This window comes from Oryx dammah, unplaced genomic scaffold (genome assembly GCF_014754425.2).
Source record: "Oryx dammah isolate SB20612 unplaced genomic scaffold, SCBI_Odam_1.1 HiC_scaffold_3, whole genome shotgun sequence".
Lineage (NCBI taxonomy): Eukaryota > Metazoa > Chordata > Mammalia > Artiodactyla > Bovidae > Oryx > Oryx dammah.
In genome coordinates, this window is record NW_024070187.1 from 15,501,761 (window position 1) to 15,521,325 (window position 19,565).

At 34.6% G+C, this 19,565-nt stretch overlaps 1 protein-coding gene across 5 annotated transcripts in view; it reads right to left on the reverse strand.

The window, feature by feature from the left end:
* Window positions 1-3,333: 3,333 nt before the first annotated feature.
* SEC24B (SEC24 homolog B, COPII coat complex component) overlaps window positions 3,334-19,565 on the reverse strand; it is an 82,067-nt gene continuing 65,835 nt past the window's right edge. For all 5 annotated transcript variants that reach the window (XM_040237484.1, XM_040237489.1, XM_040237488.1 and 2 more), the window contains 15 exons: window positions 19,085-19,194; window positions 18,155-18,267; window positions 15,311-15,429; window positions 14,899-14,954; window positions 14,441-14,647; window positions 12,387-12,510; window positions 11,798-11,956; window positions 11,140-11,313; window positions 10,428-10,538; window positions 9,601-9,776; window positions 8,851-8,988; window positions 7,809-7,913; window positions 6,958-7,050; window positions 4,474-4,577; window positions 3,334-4,233 (listed from right to left, as the gene is read on the reverse strand). In XM_040237484.1, coding sequence (XP_040093418.1) covers window positions 4,119-4,233; window positions 4,474-4,577; window positions 6,958-7,050; window positions 7,809-7,913; window positions 8,851-8,988; window positions 9,601-9,776; window positions 10,428-10,538; window positions 11,140-11,313; window positions 11,798-11,956; window positions 12,387-12,510; window positions 14,441-14,647; window positions 14,899-14,954; window positions 15,311-15,429; window positions 18,155-18,267; window positions 19,085-19,194 — 1,904 coding nt within the window. In that variant the 3' untranslated portion in view covers window positions 3,334-4,118. The remainder of the gene's footprint in view (window positions 4,234-4,473; window positions 4,578-6,957; window positions 7,051-7,808; window positions 7,914-8,850; window positions 8,989-9,600; window positions 9,777-10,427; window positions 10,539-11,139; window positions 11,314-11,797; window positions 11,957-12,386; window positions 12,511-14,440; window positions 14,648-14,898; window positions 14,955-15,310; window positions 15,430-18,154; window positions 18,268-19,084; window positions 19,195-19,565) is intronic.

Sequence of the window (19,565 nt, forward strand, 5' to 3'; positions counted from 1 at the left end):
ATGCGTGACTATGGCCACCCAAGACAAGCCATGTAAGTTCCTTTGTTTATGAAACCTGCCACCCACCCATCTGGAGCAGCTACCTCTTCCTTCGGCCTCTCCTTGTCCTCTGCACGTGTGAGGGTGTGTTCCGGATTCTACCCAAGAAGCTTCTGAGGAGGTTGCAACCCAGAATCTGTATATGTACACTTTGGGGGAGTTTTTGCAAAAATGACAAACTTGCACAGGAACCAGGTTTCTTAGGAGTAATCCCTAATAAAAACTGGTTTTCACTTGACTACAAACTTAGCAATCTTCAGCAAACTCATCTGGTGGGTTGTTGGTAAGCAGTGCTTTTCAGCCCCAAAATTGAAATGAAAATCTACAAAACTGTGCCTTATTAACTAATGGGAACTAAAGAAAGGGCTTTCATTTTTGGCTCAACTCAAGATGCATGAGAAGCAATGGGTTAAGAGCCTCTGTGTCCCCTAATCATGGCTCACTTCTCTGCCTCTCACAGGTATCCTAAGAAGGCAGAGGAGGAAGATGCCTAGTTTTCTGTTTGACAAAGATCCCATCTCTGAATTTAGAGATAAAAGATGAGTGATTCATGAAGTATCTATCATTTTTATTTTTCAGGAGGTCTTTGTTTCATGTGCCAAAGATTTGTGGGTTTTATTTTTAATTTTAAACTGTCTTTAATAATTAGAGATTCCACCTAAATAATACCTGCAGTGCTGATTTCAATCTCATTAATTTTCATCTTTTTTGGCCTTTAAAAGTATTTTCAGTGTCTTCAAAAGTTACTTTGAACAGAGGAGTCATGGTTTTCTTAACACTTTGCTATTAATAATATATGCATTTCATAGCCTCACAGGTTGACTACAACAGATTTCCTGTCTATAAACAGCTTTCAAATAGTTTTTAGCACACAAATATACATTAATGTCGGAGAAGGCAATGGCAACCCACTCCAGTACTCCTGCCTGGAAAATCCCATGGATGGAGGAGCCTGGTAGGCTGCAGTCCATGGGGTCTCGAAGAGTCGGACACGACTGAGCGACTTCACTTTCCCTTTTCACTTTTATGCGTTGGAGAAGGAAATGGCAACCCACTCCAGTGTTCTTGCCTGGAGAATCCCAGGGACGGGGGAGCCTGGTGGGCTGCCGTATATGGGGTTGCACAGAGTCGGACACGACCAAAGTGACTTAGCAGCAGCAGCATACATTAACGTATAAATGAAAAATAGAATTCTTTTTCCATCAATGCACTCGATTTGTGCTAGGATATACTCCTTAAGAGTAGTGTGTCTACTAAAATACTATAAATCTAACTTATGTTCCTATCAAACAATGGTTAGAATAGCAGATTGGCAGATGTTCACATCACCTGGGATACCCCTAAACTGTTAACTTTAATGACAGTTTCAATTTGTTGAAAAGGGGCTCAGAGAACTCCTGGTGAACATGCCCCTTTCTCTCATCACTCTCCACCTCAGAAAACAAATGAGCAGAGACTTGTCCCATAGGAGGGAGTGAGGAGGACAGATAATCTATCTACAGCCCATTAGGAGTCCTCCTCACACCTATGTTCCCCTTGATGTCAATCTCCATTCTCTAACTGAAGTCTGGCTGCCTTTAGAGGACACGGCTTTTCAAGATGGCTCTTTTTGATCTCAAACTCCAGGTAGGCATCTCTCCACGCATTTGTAGACATCTAGATTAAACTTCCCCAAATCTCAATTTCAAGCATCCCATATTCTGACCGCCACTTCCTGTCTTTCCAGTTCATTCCCTCTGGTCTCCGCACTCGGACAGCTCTCTGACCTCAACAGGACCTTCACACTACTGAGCCCTTCTCTATCTACTGCCACTACTGAGCTCTTGTCTATCACTCGGTTTGCAGCCCTTTCACTTGAATGACAGAGGAGCTTCCTTGTACACATCCACAGTTGCCCTGCTCTTCTGTTCTAACTTAAATCCAACTTTCCACCAAGCAGTAAATGTGGCTGGAAGGAAGAGGCATGCTAACTGGTTGAAGTTCATGCTGCCTGACAACCCTACTGCAAGCCACTGGTCAGTCGATCTCTTACTCTTCCTACGCGACTATTTCTTGGGATTCTAACACTCTTTACCCTTTCTCAACTGATAACTCCAAGTGCTTCTTGAATAGGGAAAACCACAGTGGCCAAAGGCTAACTTCCACATTTAGCTACCATAAAGATTCACCCTCTGATGCCTCTCCTTCCAGACAGCCACACGGCTCTCTTCAACGGTCACCTTTTCAGAAGGGCCTCCCTAGTTACTGTCAAAACCAGCATTCTTGATACTTTTTCTGCCTTATTTTTCCGCACTGCATTTCCCACACCTGACATACAAATGTGCTCTTTCCCCCAGTCCTCCACACACTCACTCTGGAGTGTAAGCACTGTGAAATCAGGATTTTCTGTGTTTGAGCCTAGACCAATATCTAGCAAGTATTAAGTGCTAATAAATACCTATTAAATGAGGAACAAACAAACTATCCAAAGACAAAAAATTTAGAAGCACGATACTTCGTATTGTATAATTACAGTATATAGCTGCCCTTGGAACACTGCAGTTTCTCCTAATTTAGTAAGATTCTCTCCTGCTGGAGGCCGCAGGGCTCGGGGACACATACAGCGCTGGGGGTGGGCTGGGCTCCGAGTAGGTGGTGGGTGGGTAGAACATTTGACTTCTGCTATCAGCTCTGTCACTAATTAGTAATGTCATTTAGGGTGAGTCATTTAACCTCTCATTTCTAGCAGGGAATGTGAGAGAGTACTTTTATTTTTATCCAAAGAAAAGAGATCCAACAAGCGAAAAACCACTCATCACACACATCAAGAGCCTTTTCCCTTCCAAAGTTCATCAGTAGGACTTTTATAGTGTTTATAATAAAAATTTTATTCTACAACCTAGTGGATCATTAACAGTTTTTATAGTAAATAAATGTTAGTAAACGAGATTTTTTAAAATCAGAGTAAGATCGCTCTCAAAGTTCCAGATACTAATCTTAAAAGTCAATTAAATAGGATAGTCACATGTTATAAAAATTTTGCTATGAATGTGCAAGGAAAAAGAATGCCTAATTTAACCAAGAAAGACAAATTAAGGTTATGATTAGTTAACAGTCATATATATTTTGAAAGTAGGGTTTGTTTTCTGAATACAAAGAGAATAAGTACTTGGTAATGTTCACAAATTAATGAAAACATGTTCACATATATTACTAGTTGAAATATAGTATCAATGCGTTTCCTCGAGCAGTAAATCCTAGATGTAAGAATACCACCGATTCTCCCCAACCATAAACACACAAAACACCAAGCCATATTGTCAAGCAAAATATTTTTAATTAGTAGGCTGATCATAAATAAATCCACATAAAAGATTTAACAGAATTACAAAGAGTTTTGTGTTTCTTTTGTGGACTCAATTCATAATATGCATTAATCAACCTCATTCTCTAACTGCGACAAAAGGAGTTGTCATCCAACAATGCAGCACAGTTTAAGCAATTCATATTCTGTAGTTACATTTTTACATTTTCTTTACAAATGTAACATTTATGTACATTATATATATATTTTTTTCTATAGTTCATGTACTGAAACTCTATTGTTTTTACAGGGAAAATATTGAATTCATTTAATGAATATGAATCATTCCTTGTTAAAAAGTAATTCATATAAACAAACAACACGGTACCACTGCCTTTTGGCATCTCCTATCAGAGTTCAAGTCCAGAAGTGTTATATTAATTATAAGAAAAAAGAATTTATCTAATTTTTCATTGACATATCATCCCACATAGCTACAGAAGTTTGCCAGCTTGCAATGAACAGAGAACAGTACTGCCGCACTCTGGAAATGTGTGGAAACCAATTCAAAATATACTTGGTGAAACAGCATCATCAGCATCAAACTTAGGGTGAAGAAAATCTGTCAAGTTCCTTCTTCCTCTTTATCTTTTGCCAAAGACTCAGACAAGGTGCTATGCTACGCACTGCCTCTTGTAACAAGTACCTTCATTTCAAATTTCCTATGTGCTTCTCTGACAGATTATGCTTTACCTAGGTTATAGATCTCTTTCTTCTTATTCAATTTTATTTCACTTCACTTACAAATCTGCTGCTGAACATGAAGCAAAAATTCATAGTAAGAGAAGGCGGCTTCTGTCCGGTCTTCAATCAAATGTTGAAAAAATTCTGTTTTGGCAGGACTCTCATCTCTGAAAAAGAAAAAGGAATATTTATCTAAAAATGCATATTATTAAAAAGAATACTTATACATTAGAAAAAATATGTGGGGACTTTTACGAAAAAGGATAGGGGATGTTAATCAAGTAACAGCCTTCAACCACTAGAATGTGTTCTGATATTATTATTTAAAATTTGATTTGAAGATAAACAATTTCACATAGATTGGACAGGATAAGACAATTTCATAATTAAATTACAGAAGTACTTACTTTACCACGTGAAGAACTGGGCTTAATGGTCTGCTGTCTCTAAGCCAAGTTATAAAGGATCTGGCTCTCTCTGATGAAAGTGTGTCTAGCTCTGGAAGATGTGTCTGGCAAAAAATGCAATTAGGAAGTCATTTCCTTTCTTACAGACTTAGGCAGTATTAGAACTCAATCATAATCACCACTACCATCTAACGCCAGCACTCAATTCCAGCACCAACAGCAGCAACCAAACACAAGAGATTTATTACATTGTTGATAAATCTGTTTTTCTGACTAATAAGACATATTTACTGATAAGTATGCCACTGACATTTTACCTGAATATTATAGTTTTTCCAGACAAGTCAATAAAACATACACAATTAGTATGTTACTCATATTGTGCTATACTTTTTGTTTCTTCCGAAGGAAATATTCAGATCAGATGGGCTATCATTAAGCTTCAATTTCACTTATAAAAAATTATACATTATTCTAATAACAGACATTCTTACTTAGGGTGAAATAATTTTATGTTTCCTTTATCCTTAATATTTAAGGGCAAGAAATTTAAAAGAATAGTGTGAATGTTTAAATATATTTAAAAACCATATGCAAGACTTTTTTTAAAGACCTAAAGAATCTAATCTTTTATATATGTGTGTGTGTGTACGTGTATATCTGAGGGCTTCCCTGGTGGCTCAGACAGTAAAGAATCCACCTGCAATGAAGAAAAAGGATATTCTTCTATGTGTGCAATGAGTTTTTTCCAAAGTACATAGTATACAAAAATTTAAACAGAAAAGTTTGGGTTAATTATATTTAAATTTATATCAATATATAAAAAGTACAAGAAAAACATTTTTATGTACATTCTAAATATATATAATATAGCCACTATTATATATAGAAACACATTTTGAAAATACAAATGGATAGTATGCACATCGTTTTCTTTTTCAGATTGTTTTCTTTTTAATAGATTCATAGATTTTGCTGGGGCTTCCCTGGTGGCTCAGTGATAAAGAATTCATCAGCAATGTTAAGAGCCACAGGAGATGCGGGTTCAGTCCCTGGGTCAGGAAGATCCCCCTGGAGGAGGGCATGGCAACGCACTCCTGTATTCCTGCCTGGAAAATCCCATGGACAGAGGAGCTTGGGCTACAGTCCAAAGGTCGCAAAGAGTTGGACATGACTGAAGAGACCTGGCATACAAGCATGATATCCTCTTAAGTGTATGTGTACATATGAATACTTCCATGAGTGTATCTACAGGATACATTTTAGGCATAAATAATTTACTGTGTCATACGCTGTGTGATTTTAATTTCAACAGATATTGTCAAATGGTCCTCCTAAAGACTAGTAAATGTATACAGTCCAATCAATAGGCCTGCTGACCTATTCCCTCTCATTACTGCCTATTATCAAATTAAACAAATTTTTTACCCGGGGGCAAAATCTGATAAATGAAAGAAATTCTACGCTGTTATTAATAGTTTGTTTTGTTTTCTTAATTATAAATGAAGCTGAACATTGATCCATATGGCCACTACTATAATTTCCACCTATGAATTACCTGTTCAAATCATTTTCTCATTTTTCTTCTTTGTTGAGTCTTAGAAATAAACTCTGGATTAATGTGGCAAATTTTAAAAAATAAATCAAATAGCGAACGTGGTTAAGAATTACATTGACTTATATTAATTTTAGGAGAAAGGGCATATTTACAATATCCAAGAATAAGGTAGGCCTTTTCCATTATGTAGCATAGAGAACTGCTTTCAGAATCATATTTCTTTGGTATCAACATACATACAGTACAGGCTTACTGAAAAAACTATGTTTATTATCAGCAAAATAATTTAAATTATAGTAGTTAAAGTTGTTGGAAAATAGCTTGGAGTTGCTCAAAAAGTTTACAATATGACCCAGCAATTCTACTGCTAGTTACATATCCAAGAGAACTTGAAAACATGTTCACACAACATTTGTACACAAATTGTTCATGGAAGCACTCCTCACAATAGCACCAGAGTAGAGATAACCTAAATGTCCAAGAAGAGATGACTGGATAAACAAAATGTGATATATTTGTACAATGGACTATTATCTAGTCATAAAAAAGGAGGAAGTACTGATACACATTACAACATGGATGTTGAAATCATGGTGAGAAGAAGCCAAACTCAAAAGGCCTTGCATTGTGTGATTCCATACATCTGAACTGTCCACAACAGGCAAATCCACACAGATAGAAAGTAGGCTAGTAGTTGCCCAGGGAAAACAGAAAGGAAGAGTTGGGAGATACAGGTTTCTTTTTCAGGTAATATAAATGCTCTGAAATTATATACTGGAAATGCTTGTAAACACTGTGAATATACTAAAAACAAATGCATTGTACATTTAATAATGATTAAAATGGTGACTCATGTGCATTATATCTCAAAAAAAAAATTAAACAAGTAAGTACACAAAAAATTAAAGCTATATAAAGCCACTGACCATTTTCTGTGGTATTGATGCAAAATCAGGATACCCAAGCACATCCTCTATAAAGTTATTGTCACAGCTCTTTCCAATCCAAATGTAAAAAATCTAAAAACAAAACAAATCACAGTAACACTCCCTAACTGGAAACCCATTACAGCTGATTTTCTCAAAATCATCAAGCAAAAACGAGGCAAAGTACACTAGCTCAAATCAAGTAGGAACAAACATGAAAGTAAAAAAGGAAACCTGTAACCTGCACATTTGGAATCTGCATTCAGGAATCCAGAGTGGCTCATATCTTTTCTGCTTAAATTTCAAGCTTCTCATAAAATATATCTTACCATTTTCCTTACTTTTCCCCCAATGCTTCAACCAAGATATATGACTTACTATATTTCCTACCCACTATTTCCATTATTTCAATCACTGTCTCTGTACTTTAATGTCCCCTGCCCCTACCACTGCCCCACCCCGTACTGTGGCTATTGGAATTCTTTTCCTGCTCACAAGGTATCGTTCATAAAGCCACCCTGCCTATTCTGACACCCTTCACCACCACCCTGTCCAATGACACCTCCTGAAATCTTAATTATTAATGGCATTTGAGACAACAGATCAAGTTGAACTAGAAATATTCTTGAGTTCCCTTAAAATTTTATGATTCTAGATGAAAAATTCCTTGAAGTAAGGAATTTATCTCTTTACTTCTCTTAAATAAATTGATCTCCTGTGCCAGTTCCAACTTACAGCCCCTGAGTTCCCAGTCCACCTTTCATTGCCTGATCTGTGGTAACAGAGCTGGATCCTGTGTTTCTCCTTTTGCCAGCTGCAAGTGTTAAGCTTTGACACTAAAGGGTACTTACAGAGCCACAGTCCATAAGGAAAGCACCTTCTCGTGTCAGTTTCTCTGCAGACAATTTTTGAAGAGGTGGCTGAGGTACAACCCTATCATTAACGTGTATTGCACCCTGAAAAGAAAAAAGATAGAATGTGAATGACCTTCCATTACTATTATCCCAGGCTGGAAGCTAATGGCCACTAGCTCTGATACTGAAAAATGAGACTTGATAATTTTGTAATATGTAAAAACTACAGTTGACCTTTGAACAACGTGAGTTTGAACTATGTGGGTCCACCTATATGCAGTTTTTCTCAATATATACTACAGAAGTATATGATCTGCAGTTGGTTGAATCTGTGGACACCGAATAGAGGATACAGAGGACTGACTATGAAGTTACACATGGCCAGGGGTTAGTGCTCATAACCCCCACACTGCTCAAGGGTGAACTATATTGATAATATATACCACCTTGGCTGTACAATCAAGACTCTCAAATGTATTTAAATTAAAAGATGCTCAAAGGTATTCAAATTTAAAAGATAAAAACTTGACTAGGTTAAAAAGATCTGCCCATTTCCTTCCTTTCTGGGGTCAGGATATATTAAAAGTACAACTACGATATCTGCTACAAAGGATTTTTTGATTCCAAAGAGTAGGAAAAAAAGACATTACATATCTGCATATTAAAAATACTATTAGATACCAGATTAGTTTTACAATAATATAGTCAAAGTTGCACTCTGATCACATCAGAAACTGTATCTTCAAAATACAAATGGAAATGCCCTTCTATAATGTAGCTGTGTAGTAAATGTAACCAAATCCACAAAGTGAATCACTTCCCATATGAAACGATTTTTGAAAATGCCATAACTATGATACTATCTAATAGTCCTGTTGTCCAATCAAATCCATAGTTAACGTCTGTATTTAATGTATTATTGTCACAGGGGAAAAACGGAAGAAATTGTTAACAATACATTACTATCTTAGATGCAGAATCAAGACACTCAAATAAGTTTAAATTAAAAAATTTCAAACACAATGAAAAAAAATCATACCTCATCTGTCAATCTGTCTATCCTGTACAGGTTGGGATGAATCATTTTCATTAGATGAACAAGTGGCTGACACTTTATCTGACACATGGCATACACACGATCATCCAGGCGTGTGCTTGTGCCGGTTCTAAATGCTTTCTACATGGAGAAACAATACACATTTTTCAGTAAAACATAAATATGGTGGACAAATATTAAAACAGATATATACCATCAGCCATGGGAAAAGCACAGCCTTCACACCAAATAGGCCTGGATTCAGTTTTCAGCTCTGAGAATTTAATTGGTAGATATGTGAGCAAGTTACTTAGCTTCTCAAAGGTATATTGACATTGCAAGAAAAAAGGGGAAAATAATACCTCTAGGCAGCTGTAAGGATTAAATACGATGATGTGTATATAACACGTATTACGGTGCCTGAGACTTGGGAAGATGCTCAATGAACAGTAGGCCCTTTCCTTAGAGTCTCTTTCCAGGAGCACACACTGAGAGTGTGCTATACGCACACCATTATTCAAGCTGCTCCCACAGGCTAGAGTGAGAGCATACAGTTTCATGACAGTCATCATGTATTTGTATACCTTCATTTTCCATTCATCTCTTCCTGTTTATAACTCTTCCAATGCTAAGCTGCAAATGTCTAATCAAATATTTAATCCCCTACCACCCACCAGAAAAACTAGGTTTGGAAACCTATATATTGAAAATTTCAAAAGACTTTATTAAATCTAACAGTGTATAGAGAGCTACCTGTTTGAGAAGGGCCAAAACATAGAGAGGAAATAACTTGAGGGAGCTGGGTGCTATCAACCCCGAGTGCTGTAAATTTGAGACAGTTGAGCCATACGCAGATAATGAATCCACCACAGCGTTCACTAAGGCATCTCTTGCATCCGATAGACTTGAGGAAATTGATCGATCCACAGCTATAAAGCAACCAAAATGAAAAAGTTTTTAACCATTAGATGCCAGTGAATACTGTAAGAGATCAAGTGTACATGCAGTACTTAAGAAACAAACAGAAAGTTCATTTTTAGGTTAGAAAAATACATTTCAGTTGTTCCCTTGAGTGTGGCTGCCCCTTTGTAGTAAAAATCCTCCTCCTGCCACCAACCCTGATCATCAGTGAGCTATAAGAATAGCTCTTATAATTCTTATAATTTTCACTTTTCCAGAATGTTGAATGAATGAATCATTTGTATGTAGCATTTTGAGTTTAGCTTCTTTCACTTAGCATAATGCCTTTGAGAGTCATCCATGTCTGTTCACATATCAACAGTTCATTCCTTTTTATTGCTGAGTTGTATTCCATCATATGGATGTAACCACAGTTCATGAAGTTACCATTTGAAAAACACTTGAGATGCTACCAGTTATTAATGGTTATGAATCTCACACGTGATTTTTAAGCTAAAGAATTAGTAAGAATGAGAACAGCCCAATTCACACTGTTGTAAATGAAAATGTAAAATATAAATACTTTTTAAATGAAGCATTTCCAGGGTAAAACAATGCCCAGCCTTCAGTTTTTAGTACAGAAAAATATATTTCACCTGTTGCTTCACTTTTTTACTTACCCATGTTCGCCAGAAGGCAGATGGCAGCTTGTACATCCACTCCTGCATATACATCTGCTAGTGAACTGACCACTGGCAAGCAAAGAGTGTGCACTCTAATTCTCCGCTCACCTAGTGAAAGGATGCATCCATGTCATTGCAAAATACATTAGGCCAAGAAATAAAGAGAGCAAATAGGTCAAAGTATCATTCAAGTTATTGTTCGATCGTACTAAATTACCAACAGGATTTTGAAATGGCAAAAACAAAGTTTTACAATGAACCTGTTTTAAAGAAAATTAAGCGTTCTCTAAACCTGAACATAGACTATGAACATACACTATATTTTGAGCACTAGTTCTGGTTTTTATCTTAGCATTACTCATTCTAAATTATATGTTACATGGTATAATGTCAGAAAACAGACCACGTAGACCTTAAGTGCCATGGAGAATTTCTCATGTTATGGATAAAAAATAACGCTCAGGATAACCCAGACAGATTTAGTTTGAGTTATTATGCTAATATGATTTTGAGAGTACAAGTCTTCCACAAGTCAAAACAGGTACTCTTTGAAGATTCATAAATGAGTATTAAAAAAAGAACGGAACGTATATTTGATGAACACAAATTCCATTACTTCCCATTGGTGTTCACTCTCCCCAATCTCCCAGTAGGTGAAAAGAGGGGAGAATTACTGGGGTAGGTTACATTTCACTTCTGTTAACATTACCTTTGCTAGATGTATATAATAGGGCTGTCTGAAAGCACACTAAAGAAGTATCTGTCAAACTTTCTTCAATAGAGAGTTGTACTGCAAATCCAGCATCGGGATTGATGTTGGCGAGGGATAACAAATCAGTGGAACGGACAAAGAAATTTCCGTGAAAAGTGTGCATGGAAAGACCTAGGGAAAAGAAAACTTGTTACAAAAGATGAGGTAGCACTAGTCTCTCTACCTCAGGTTAAAGCTACTTTTTAAATAAAAAATATCTCTGATTTTGAATCAAAAGGATAACTGGGGAGCAATACTTTTCACATAAAACAGAGATGGTTTGAATGATGAGGAAGGCAGAGATCATTATTAATTTGACAATTTTCACTTAAGATCCTCCCTATTCCTCAAATTCATCTGAAATCACCTCCAATATGGGCTTTCTCTTGACTTCCTCCTAATAAGGCAAAGCATTTCCTCTGCCTACTTATTTAAATTACTTAAAAAATTGAACAATGATTATTTAATAATAATATTTAAAACAGTACAGCTAGTTGGATCAAGTAGAAAATCTTTTTTATGATAATGAAAGGTGGTCACAGGTTGGCAATATATGAATGCTTATTAATTTTGAAAAAAGTATATAATATAAAGCATAATTTTTATAATTTCATACCTTTGGTACACCTTATTCTCATAACAGCTTCAAATCCAATTTTTCTTGTGAGATACCGTTTTAGATCTTTTTGTAACTTTTCTGCTTGCGAGGGATTGTGAGTATAGTGGAAAGATGGATAATAATAGATGCACCCTGCAGAATACTTGGACATGCAAGCTTTAGAGAGAAAAAGGAAAAGTATTAGCTACTGAAATGATAACATTCTACTTGTCCAACAGCAATGCAGATTCTGTATTATGAAGAAATCTAAGTTATAATGAAAAAAAAAAAACCTACAGTGGTCAAAAATGGGGATAATATATAAATCTGAGAAAGAAATATTTATAAAACATAATATATATTAAGTTTACTGTTGAGCAGAATGGTAAAAGAATTGTATTTAAATAAAAACAACAACCCAGATTAGCATTTTATATTTGTATATGGTTAGGGTTGTTTTTAAGTTTAGTAGTTATTTTCATAGACATTATCTAATTCACATGTCTTTTTCCCCCAACAATTGAGAACTCTTAGTAAAGAATTTACATTTAATTATATGCTAAAAATGTTTATGTAAAAACAGGTAAATACAATGGTCTCTTCTTACCTAGAGAAGCGAGATCAGAATACTGTGAACTTAAAAGGAACAGATCCACTGCAGTCTGCTGCCCTGAGCAATCTAAAGCGAGTTTCTTATAAAAATCAGTTGCAGGGCCAAGATGTTGTACAACCTAAGTCAACAGGTCATAAAGTAAGAGCTAGAAAACCTTGAATTATGCATATATTTCTGTTACAATCAGGAAGAGAATATTGTCTGTCCCCCTATCAAACTAAGGATTTTTTTTTTTTTAATGTCTAGGTAGTTGGCATACATTGCCTATGAGAATAATCACTAACATTTATAAAAGCACATATAGGGCAGCATAGATGTCTTAATATAATTAAATTATTTAATCCTCATAATAATATATATTTCACAGTTACCAACATTTTACAGATGAGGAAACTGAGGCAAACAAATGACTAATTACATAGTTATTAAGTGGTAGATGCTGGAATATCCAAGCAGTCTGGCTCCAGAATGAGTGCTGTTACCAATTATTACATGCATATTGTTACACAATAACACGAGAGACTAACAGATTAAGCAAAGTCTTTCTTGTTGGTATGAAGACACTTGAGCTGAGGAGATGGCACTAGAGAAGAGTTAAGAATGCAAAAGCCAGGCTCCAAGTTCTTAATTATTTCACTACATTGCACAAGAAAATGTTTCAATTATAGTGTATGATTATTATATTAAGTTTAAAACAGAACAGACACTTAAATTCTTGAGTCTCAGGCAGACAGACAATACTTCTAAAAGTTACATGGGAACAAAAAACCCAAAACTGTATCAAAGAAGTCAGTAAACACTTGGCTTTTGCTCAGCATTCCATAATGGATTACAGTGGATCAACCCAGTGGATAAAGCTAGCTGTACTTGTCGATGAGTTAAAAAATATACTTGTCCCCAGTTTATTTTGAAATTAGCTTCTTTCTCAAAAGCAATTTAAAAACACAATTTCACAAAAAGTAAAATATGGTGCTATTCAAAAGTAAAACACAGTGCTATTCTTCTTTAGCAAATTGGTAAAGAATAAAAAAGTAGCCATCCTTAATGGTGCCCAGAAGATCAGAGTCCTTAAGAGTACAGGTTGATTAAAAATCCCAATAAGTAAACTAAAATAATAATTTTAAATACACTTTATACTCATTGATCCAGTAATTTCACTTCTAGGAATTTACCTTAGGGAAAAACTGAATATGTGGCTAAAGATTTATAACACTATTCAAACTGTTTAATTCATACTCATAACTAGTTGCAATGGCATTTTCATATATATAAGTTGAGGTCAGACAAAACTTATTTACAGAACAAAAACGAGTATTTGAAATTGGCGTTAAAATACCCTCACCAAATCTTCACTGTAAAACCCTAGGAACATTCAGCCTCATTTCACTCTTAAACAGCATGTAGGCAATTAATGAAATCATGTTTTTCACATTTACTAAAAAAGCTTTTTTGTAGAATTTTTAGGGACCTCCCAAAATGCTCACTATGAGTAAATGCTCACATCAGTGAAAAAAGTCAATGAAAAAATATAGTATACATGTATGATGCCCAACTGCACTTACTTGTGTTTATTTAACTACTATTATCTTGACAGTGAGATAACTGATCATCTATATGTTTCCATGTTCCAAGTTTTATACAATTATTTGTATTACCTTCATTAAAAGTTTATTAATATGTGCATATTAAATTATATCTCATAGTAAGTTTTATCAATTGTGAAATAGAAAAGAACACTAGAGTCAGAAAATCCAAGTCACATCTTTACCATTAAATATTTATTTAATTTTTGGCAAGACTGTTTAATCTGTTTCCTCATCTGTGAAAAAGGTTATTATAGTAGATAATTTCTAAATTTCTATGACTCATAAACAAAGTATTAAAAAGCACACACTGCAACACAACAACAAAATGGTAATTTGAATTAAACTCTCTTACCCGCTTTTTTTTTAATATCAAAGAATTAGAAAAATAGACAAATAATTAAACAAGTCGATAGAGGTAGAAGCCATGATCTTGAATATGAGAGAGGAACTAATATAAAATACCTTTGTGCTTGATCTCTGATTAGGATCTTCTCTGGACTGCAGAAGTCCTGCCCCCAAGGAAGGTAACTGTGTCTGAAATACAGACACACGGCCACCTGTTGGAGACATTAATTTAAAGGCAGCCTGGAGAGCAGGACCCAGGGCACTGTGTGTTTCTCTTGTATTGGTGAACATATTTGGTAATGCATTCAATAAGTCTTTTATAAGCTGGGAAAACAAAGATTAAAAGTTGAATTACTGAGAAGGAAGGGCAATATTCTTCTTTAAAATATTCCAGAGCACAGTATATGCCAATACATTTTGGAGGACTGTAAAGTGAGTAGTCAAGAGATATGCTACCTACATTGTTTACTGCAATGTTAATATATACCAGGCAAACACATGTTCAACATTACAATCAGTTGAAGTAACAGAAATACTTTAATACTTAAAAAAAAAAAAAAAAAATTCAATCTCACCTCTTTACTTTCATATAGATTCACAAGTAAGCTATCCGGAGTAGGTAGAAAAACATCTATAGGGAAAACATATATTTTAACCAAAATATAAATAAACTCAAAAGAATTTCGAATTAAAAAAATCTTAGTTTTCTAAGTCCATACATATAAAGGGTATGCACAATATTGCTTTATTTAATATATATCCTCTGTACATATCATACATGTGTGTGTGTGAGCATGTGTAAGTACACATACATAGATGTAAAAAACTTTGACTCAAGTACTTTCCAGGAAAGCAATTATTTTAAAACAAATATCTAATGAGCTAAATTATCTGTACAGCATTATGACAAGATGTATTGTAAAATAAAGTACGCTTAATTCCAAAATTCTGTTTTATTAATAGAGTTTTGTTTTATTCACTGCTTACCATCTATATCAGATACAATCAACATTTGAGGCTGTGATAATCCTTCTTGCAAATTGTAGAAATGAATAGTGCTATCAAAGGTCACAAATCCTATTCTTGTTCGTGAATCTCCAGGGAGCCTAAAGATAAAAATGATAATTTAAAAATCAAACTGCTAAGTGACATATTCTATTTTTAAAAAATACTAAGAATAATTGTTTATGTTTTTATACAGAGGACAGAATAGTTACCCCTATCTAAACCAATGCATACCAGAAAAGAGTAAGTATAGAACATTCCTTTTCAGATGAAACCAGACATGTTTAGAGTTCATGCCTCTGATAACAGAACTATCTTCAAATAACTAACCAAAACCTAAAATGATATACTTAAAAAACAAAGATTTCTTGCAAACTTTCCTCTGAAACAAACTCCTTTAAGTAAAAATTGCTCATATTTTCAGTTTCAATATTACAAAAATCATGTATGTTGTTTAAGTATTTTAAGAACAGTGACAAAAAGTGTACTATTCAAGAAAAGATTGTAACATGTAAAATTTTAAATAAAAATCACATTCAGAAACATCAAGACATTTTATCTATGATCACTCTTTTAAAAATTTTCTGAGTATTCAAGTATTCAAATTTTCTGTCAGTATTCAAGTCAATAATACAGCAAAGAATAAATAACCATTTAAAGTCTGTCCCCAAAAAAGCCTGTCAAGCTATCCTTTTTAATAAGATAGATGCCCTGTCTTACAAAAGTATCAGTATATTTCTAAATTCCATCATGTTAACTGCTATAATTTTTAAATGTAATTTATTACAATTTTTTACATAATTTATTGTTTTAGCACTGTCTTTAAAGATTTTTTTTAACATTACAGGATGCCAAAACAGTGTGCATCAAAGCAAGAAGCACTGTTATTATTATGAAGGATCAATCAGGCTACTCAGAGGCTGATTCATGACACTGTAAAGCAGAAACTAACACAACACTGTAAAGCAATTATATTCCAATTTTTAAAAAAGGAATTTCAGAAAACAAGAAGTCATGCAGGTATTTAGCTTAGCAATACTGGTCAAGATTTATCTTGTTTCTACAGACTAATTTCTTCACTTCTTTGAGATTTCTAAGGTCACTGATTATTAGAGTCATTTGTTATCAATCACAATGGAGACTACGTACCTCTAGGCCAAAATACAAAGCTGAGCTAGAACCGCTCCAGCATCAAATTTCCTTTCTCAAAGTTATATACACAGCCCTTTCCAAAAGCATGATAATATCTTATTGCTAGCCTATCACCTTTACTTTTTTACTTTTCTGATACTCTTAATTTCCACTTTAATCAAACATATACATTTTAAAAACTATTTTTCATTCCCAATATTATCTTTTTGGCTTTCCATAGACCATTTAATTTGCAAATAATCACTCATCTCTGAAAGTGAAAAGTGAATGTGTTTGTCTCAGTCGTGTCCGACTGTTTGCAGCCCCATGGGCTGTAGTTCACCAGGCTCCTCTGTCCATAGAATTCTCCAGGCAAGAATACTGGAGTAGGCTGCCACTTCCTTCTCCAGGGGATCGTCCCTACCTGGGGATTGAGCCCTAGTCTCTTGCATTGCACTGGCTCCTATTTCTAGTGCTATATCATCAAATACCTTCCCAGCAAGCTAACTCTTCAGTCTTAACAGCTATTTCTTTGCAGAGTGTCTTCCTTTGCTACCCACTGCTAAAGTCATGTCTGAATTAAGCACTTGTGACTTAAAAAGGGCAAATGCTTCAATCAAGGACAAAAATATGAAATCACTAAGTTACTAACAGAAACTTAAAGCAAATCATTTAATGTCTCTGGATGTTTTTAATCTTGAATGTTTCAATGTTATCAGTTTATTCACAGGCCAAGATGAGTGATATACAATTATAGTGACTAGAGCTAGCACTCAACAGAATAAGGACTCTTAAACTCAAATGGAAAATGGGAGAGAAGAACCTTTTGGAATCACCGAGTACTTCTAACAAAATATTAATGTATTTTGAATACTGAAATGTATCTCAATATATATTGAATATATATATTACATATACACAATAAATATAATATATACTATATATATATATTCACCCCTACACCTCTATGCAAGTCCAGAACCAACTGCAGGAGGAAGCTACTCTTACCAACAACCTGAAGTCATATTTCTTATGGGTGTTGGAGTAGAAAAAGAAATGGACAAACAACTTTGTTTCCCAGAAATCTGGAACATCCACTTTTTAAGTTAGTTAAGGGTGTCCTTCGTGACTAATACTGGTAGATAGACAGGCAGGAATTAGAGCCAAGTTTAATCACCTATCCTATATTTTGTTTCTACTTTCACCATAAAGCTTCTTACTAATGTGCCAGTTCAGTTTCTGGCTTCTTGAAATATTCAGCACAGTATTAATTCCCTCTTTATCTGGCTCATTTTCTCATTAGCACATCTTAAACTATCTTATGAAAAACTTCTTGCTCAAGCATAAATTACAGCTCGATTCCTCTCACCCAGATCCTTGATACCCTGGCTAGGTTGAGTTTTCTGGATCTAAGTGCTCAGACTTGCTAAGTCAGGGGGATAGTTAGGTAAAATCTAAATTCCTAAGTATTAAAACTATTATGGTTAACTATTATGGTTTTAAGATTCAGATATAAAGTTATAAATCCAAATAATATACATAGTAGATCTTTATTCTAAAGCAGATAGGATGTACTCTTTTAGTGATAAACGAAATCAAGCTTAATAAAAGCCAACCCCATAAATTGCTATAAATATGCTTCACATTTTATTCATTTATACACGCACACACACAATGAGTAAAAAAAATTCTTACTTGTCTAGATTTTCTAACAGTGACTGGCACAAAATTGTCAAATATCCAGCTTCTACTGCATTATGAGACACATCTAAAACAAACAAGTAAACTGCGGGTTGAGGTGGACGGAGCTGAAAGGAATAGAAATAATGTAAATAATAATATTTAGTAGGCATAAGTCATTCTTTTCATATCGCAACTAGTACTGGATATTTACTGACTGTAATATCTATCTATCTATCTACACAAATAGAATCAATGTTTTATAAGATCTTAGGTAATGAAAATGACATTCCTTTGATTTTTTTTTTCTTTTAAATTTGGTCATGGATTAAGCATGATTAGACAGTAATTACACAGTAATGGTTAAGCAGATGGGCTAAATGTCTTGATGGCTGAGGTATCTTTCCAAGGAAAATTAAACATATTTATTATTAAATATTAACCTTTAACCCCCTTTCCTACTCCTAAAAATATTTTACTTTAAACATTTATATTTTTAAACCTGACAATCATTAGTACCATTGGGTCACCTGATACCAGTTGAATCTCAAGGGTTAAGTGCTAGGTGTAAAGCAAGTTCTTAAAAGCAATTTTTGACAAAAATATGAGTTTTTCTGTTGAAGGATCTTAAATACTAAATGGTAAAAAGAACATTTATATTCATTACAAGCAAGTAATGAAATCAAAATGGCAACAAACTGTAGATGATTAGGAAACATATTTATTAGGAAACATTTCTTAGTGATGTAACTGTGTTCTTTTAGGAGATCAAGTAATCTTTAAGATACAAAGAGTTATCTATTTGTTAAGTACAAGCTTTCAGCACTACTTCAAAAGAATCATACTATGGACAATTAAAAAATTTAGACAAGAATTCACAAGAGTAAACTACCAAATGACTGATACAATTGCACTCCAGGACTAATTTTAATACTGAATAGTTACCATATAATCTGAAGAAGCAATGAACTCCACTGTTGAATTCTGAACTTCTGGCCGTTTATGAGGCTCTCCATAGGATCGGGTAAGGGGATTATACATAAATTCTTCAGGAACTAGATAGATTAGGAACATAGTACAAAGTTAGTAGCACAATTTCTAAACACATATATATGCCTAGAAATAAACACTTCTATCATTAATATTTATGAAGTTTATAATAGCTTTGTGAAGATCTAATGGTAAAAACTAATCCCCTAAACCTTCTTTAAAAAATAAATCAGGAGGACACAAGAAACTTATCTTCTGAAATCAGATGAGAAAACCAGAACACAAGTAGCCTTGCTTCTTAGGCTTGTGTCCTATTTATTATGTCAGATGACATGGGAAAGAAATCAGAAAGCAATCATCATAAGAGGGTCTAAGACACGTCCCTGAAGGGGACAGCAGATGCACATGCAGGCGTGTGTCCACACACACCGGCAGA